The sequence below is a fragment of the Myotis davidii genome, unplaced genomic scaffold, assembly GCF_000327345.1.
Source record: "Myotis davidii unplaced genomic scaffold, ASM32734v1 scaffold754, whole genome shotgun sequence".
NCBI lineage: Eukaryota > Metazoa > Chordata > Mammalia > Chiroptera > Vespertilionidae > Myotis > Myotis davidii.
The window spans coordinates 817,866-820,076 of NW_006286241.1; the positions used below are offsets into that span (position 1 = coordinate 817,866).

The 2,211-nt window shown below is 43.2% G+C and overlaps 1 protein-coding gene across 1 annotated transcript in view; it reads right to left on the reverse strand.

Annotated features, from left to right (window-relative positions):
- Window positions 1-2,211, reverse strand: part of AKT3 (v-akt murine thymoma viral oncogene homolog 3) — a 219,572-nt gene that overhangs the window by 6,409 nt on the left and 210,952 nt on the right. Inside the window, 1 exon segment of the mRNA XM_015559922.1 lies at window positions 2,171-2,211. This exon segment is cut by the window's right edge and continues 18 nt beyond it. Within this exon segment, the coding sequence (XP_015415408.1) occupies window positions 2,171-2,211 (41 nt within the window).

The following is a 2,211-nucleotide window of genomic DNA, read 5'->3' on the forward strand; positions in this document are numbered from 1 at the left end:
GCTGCCCACCCCCCAGACAGGGCCAAGCACTTCCAAAGCAACCTGTACGGAGTGTGACCTGAGCATCTGTGAATGGATGTTTTGTGCCCCAATTACTGTGTGAACACCCAGAGTGGAGGTTACTCCATTCATCCTTGAATTCTCAGTGCTTTGATGCAGCGTGGAGGGCTTGATACATCTACTGTAAAAGGAAACAGCAGATAATCCACAACACCTTCTCTTTAGGCAACGCCAACCTCTGGGGGCACAAACCTTTAAGAGTTGTCCTACTTACCGGGCCACTTTCATTCTACATTTACCTCCTAGTCATTGAACAATTATTAAGTGCCTACTATGTGCTACCCATTGGGTGGGGTTGGGGGAAGGACGACAATAAAAAGGAGTGAGACACAGACAGCACAGCACGATCTTGTTCTACCAGCCACGGATAGGGGGGGCCAGAGTCACCTGGAGGAGCTGGAAAGGATGGGGTACAAATTCACTGCCCTTGACCCTAACCAAATGTTAGGTCCCAAATCAAGTAAAAAAAGGAATCCTAACTCTTTTTAGTAATTACTTAATATCAAGTGCCACCTGTTACATTGTGAAATTTTCACATTAAATGGAATATATTTCAAAACCTGAACCGAGCTGATGTATGGTAAATAAGATACACCAAGTGGGGAAAAGCAGGTTTACAGTTTTGAGTACGCGAAACAAGAGTTACTTCTTGGGTAATATTAATGAATATTATCCATTAATTATTGTATTGTTTTCCATACCAACACTGTGAGCCTGGTTTTGCCCACCCTGTAGAGGAAACATCAAGGAGACACCGAGACGCGTGGCTTCTCCTCTTCCACACGATGCTCCGTGCGACCTGGATACGTCACCGCAGCCTCTCTGGGCCTCTGCTTTCTCCTCGGCCAATTGGAAACGAGAATGACGCCCACCCGCCCTGCTCTGCAAGGTACTGAGACAGCGGGGGTACAACAGACACAAATGCCCTGAAAAAATCCCTCTGCAAACGTGAGGGGGGGGTCTCAGTCACCAGGGTGAGGAAATGCAGGTTTGATGGGCTCATCACAAAGCAAGACGATGGCACCTCTTTTATTATATTTGCTTTTTTTTTTTTGCTGAAGGTAAAATCATGTTCCTCATCAATTTAACAGCTAAAAGCATATAATGGAAACCATCTCTAAGGGGGACAGAGCTCGCGTTTTAGGATTCATTATTCCTTCATTCCTTAATTCAGCCTACCAACAAATACATATCAAGCAGCAACCATGAACAGAACATTGGAAAAATACATTATGTGAGGTGTTATAGTATGGAATAGGCTCACCTCAGGATGCTGAAGATCTGAGAGATTTTCAGAAAAATACCGATATGCATATATATATATATATATATATATATGTATATATATATATATATATATATGCATATCTATGCACAGACACACACACACGTATATATATACACACACACACACACACACATATATATCACATGAAAGAATGGATATATAGATATACACAAACATACATTTTAAGGGACACTAAAAAGTTAACAGTCATTTCATATATGACCTATAAAATGCATGTCTAAATGAATATATAAATATGAGCAAGGAATACCATAGCCCCTTAAGGGCGGTAGGATTCTTCAGGGCCCGGCTGAAGCTACATAAACAGACATCCAAAGTGTATAAAGGTATTTTGTTGTGGCTATCGATCCTTCTGGCCCTGCCTGGAAAAGAGTATCTTCAAATGACAAGCGAGACGTGGTTAGGTGTGTTTGGGTGAGAGAAGAGTTCAGAGACAGGTCTATGCTTCCGACCAGGTGAATCGGAAGAAATATAAAAGCCCAGAGACTAAAAGGAAGAGATGTTCTGATTCTCACAACAGCCAGCACCAGGGCCATTAAGAAAGTTTGCTCATATTGTGGCCAATAAAACTCCCCAAAGCCTTACTCGGTAAGCTCTGCATGAAAGTTCCAAGTCAGGAGACGTTGCGGAGTCGTTTTTAAACGTTCTCTACCCTGCAGTTAAAAATAAGCCCCGTCTCCGTTGGAAGATGTCTAACCCAAAGACATCGCTTCTTGGAGCGAGTCCTATCTGCATTAATTTCCACATCACAATCGCTAACCGCACTCGTCAGCGACTCGCTGGGCGCGGCTGGTGGCCTACCGTTTATTTGGATCCTTTATCAAGAGCCCTGAAAGCAGCGA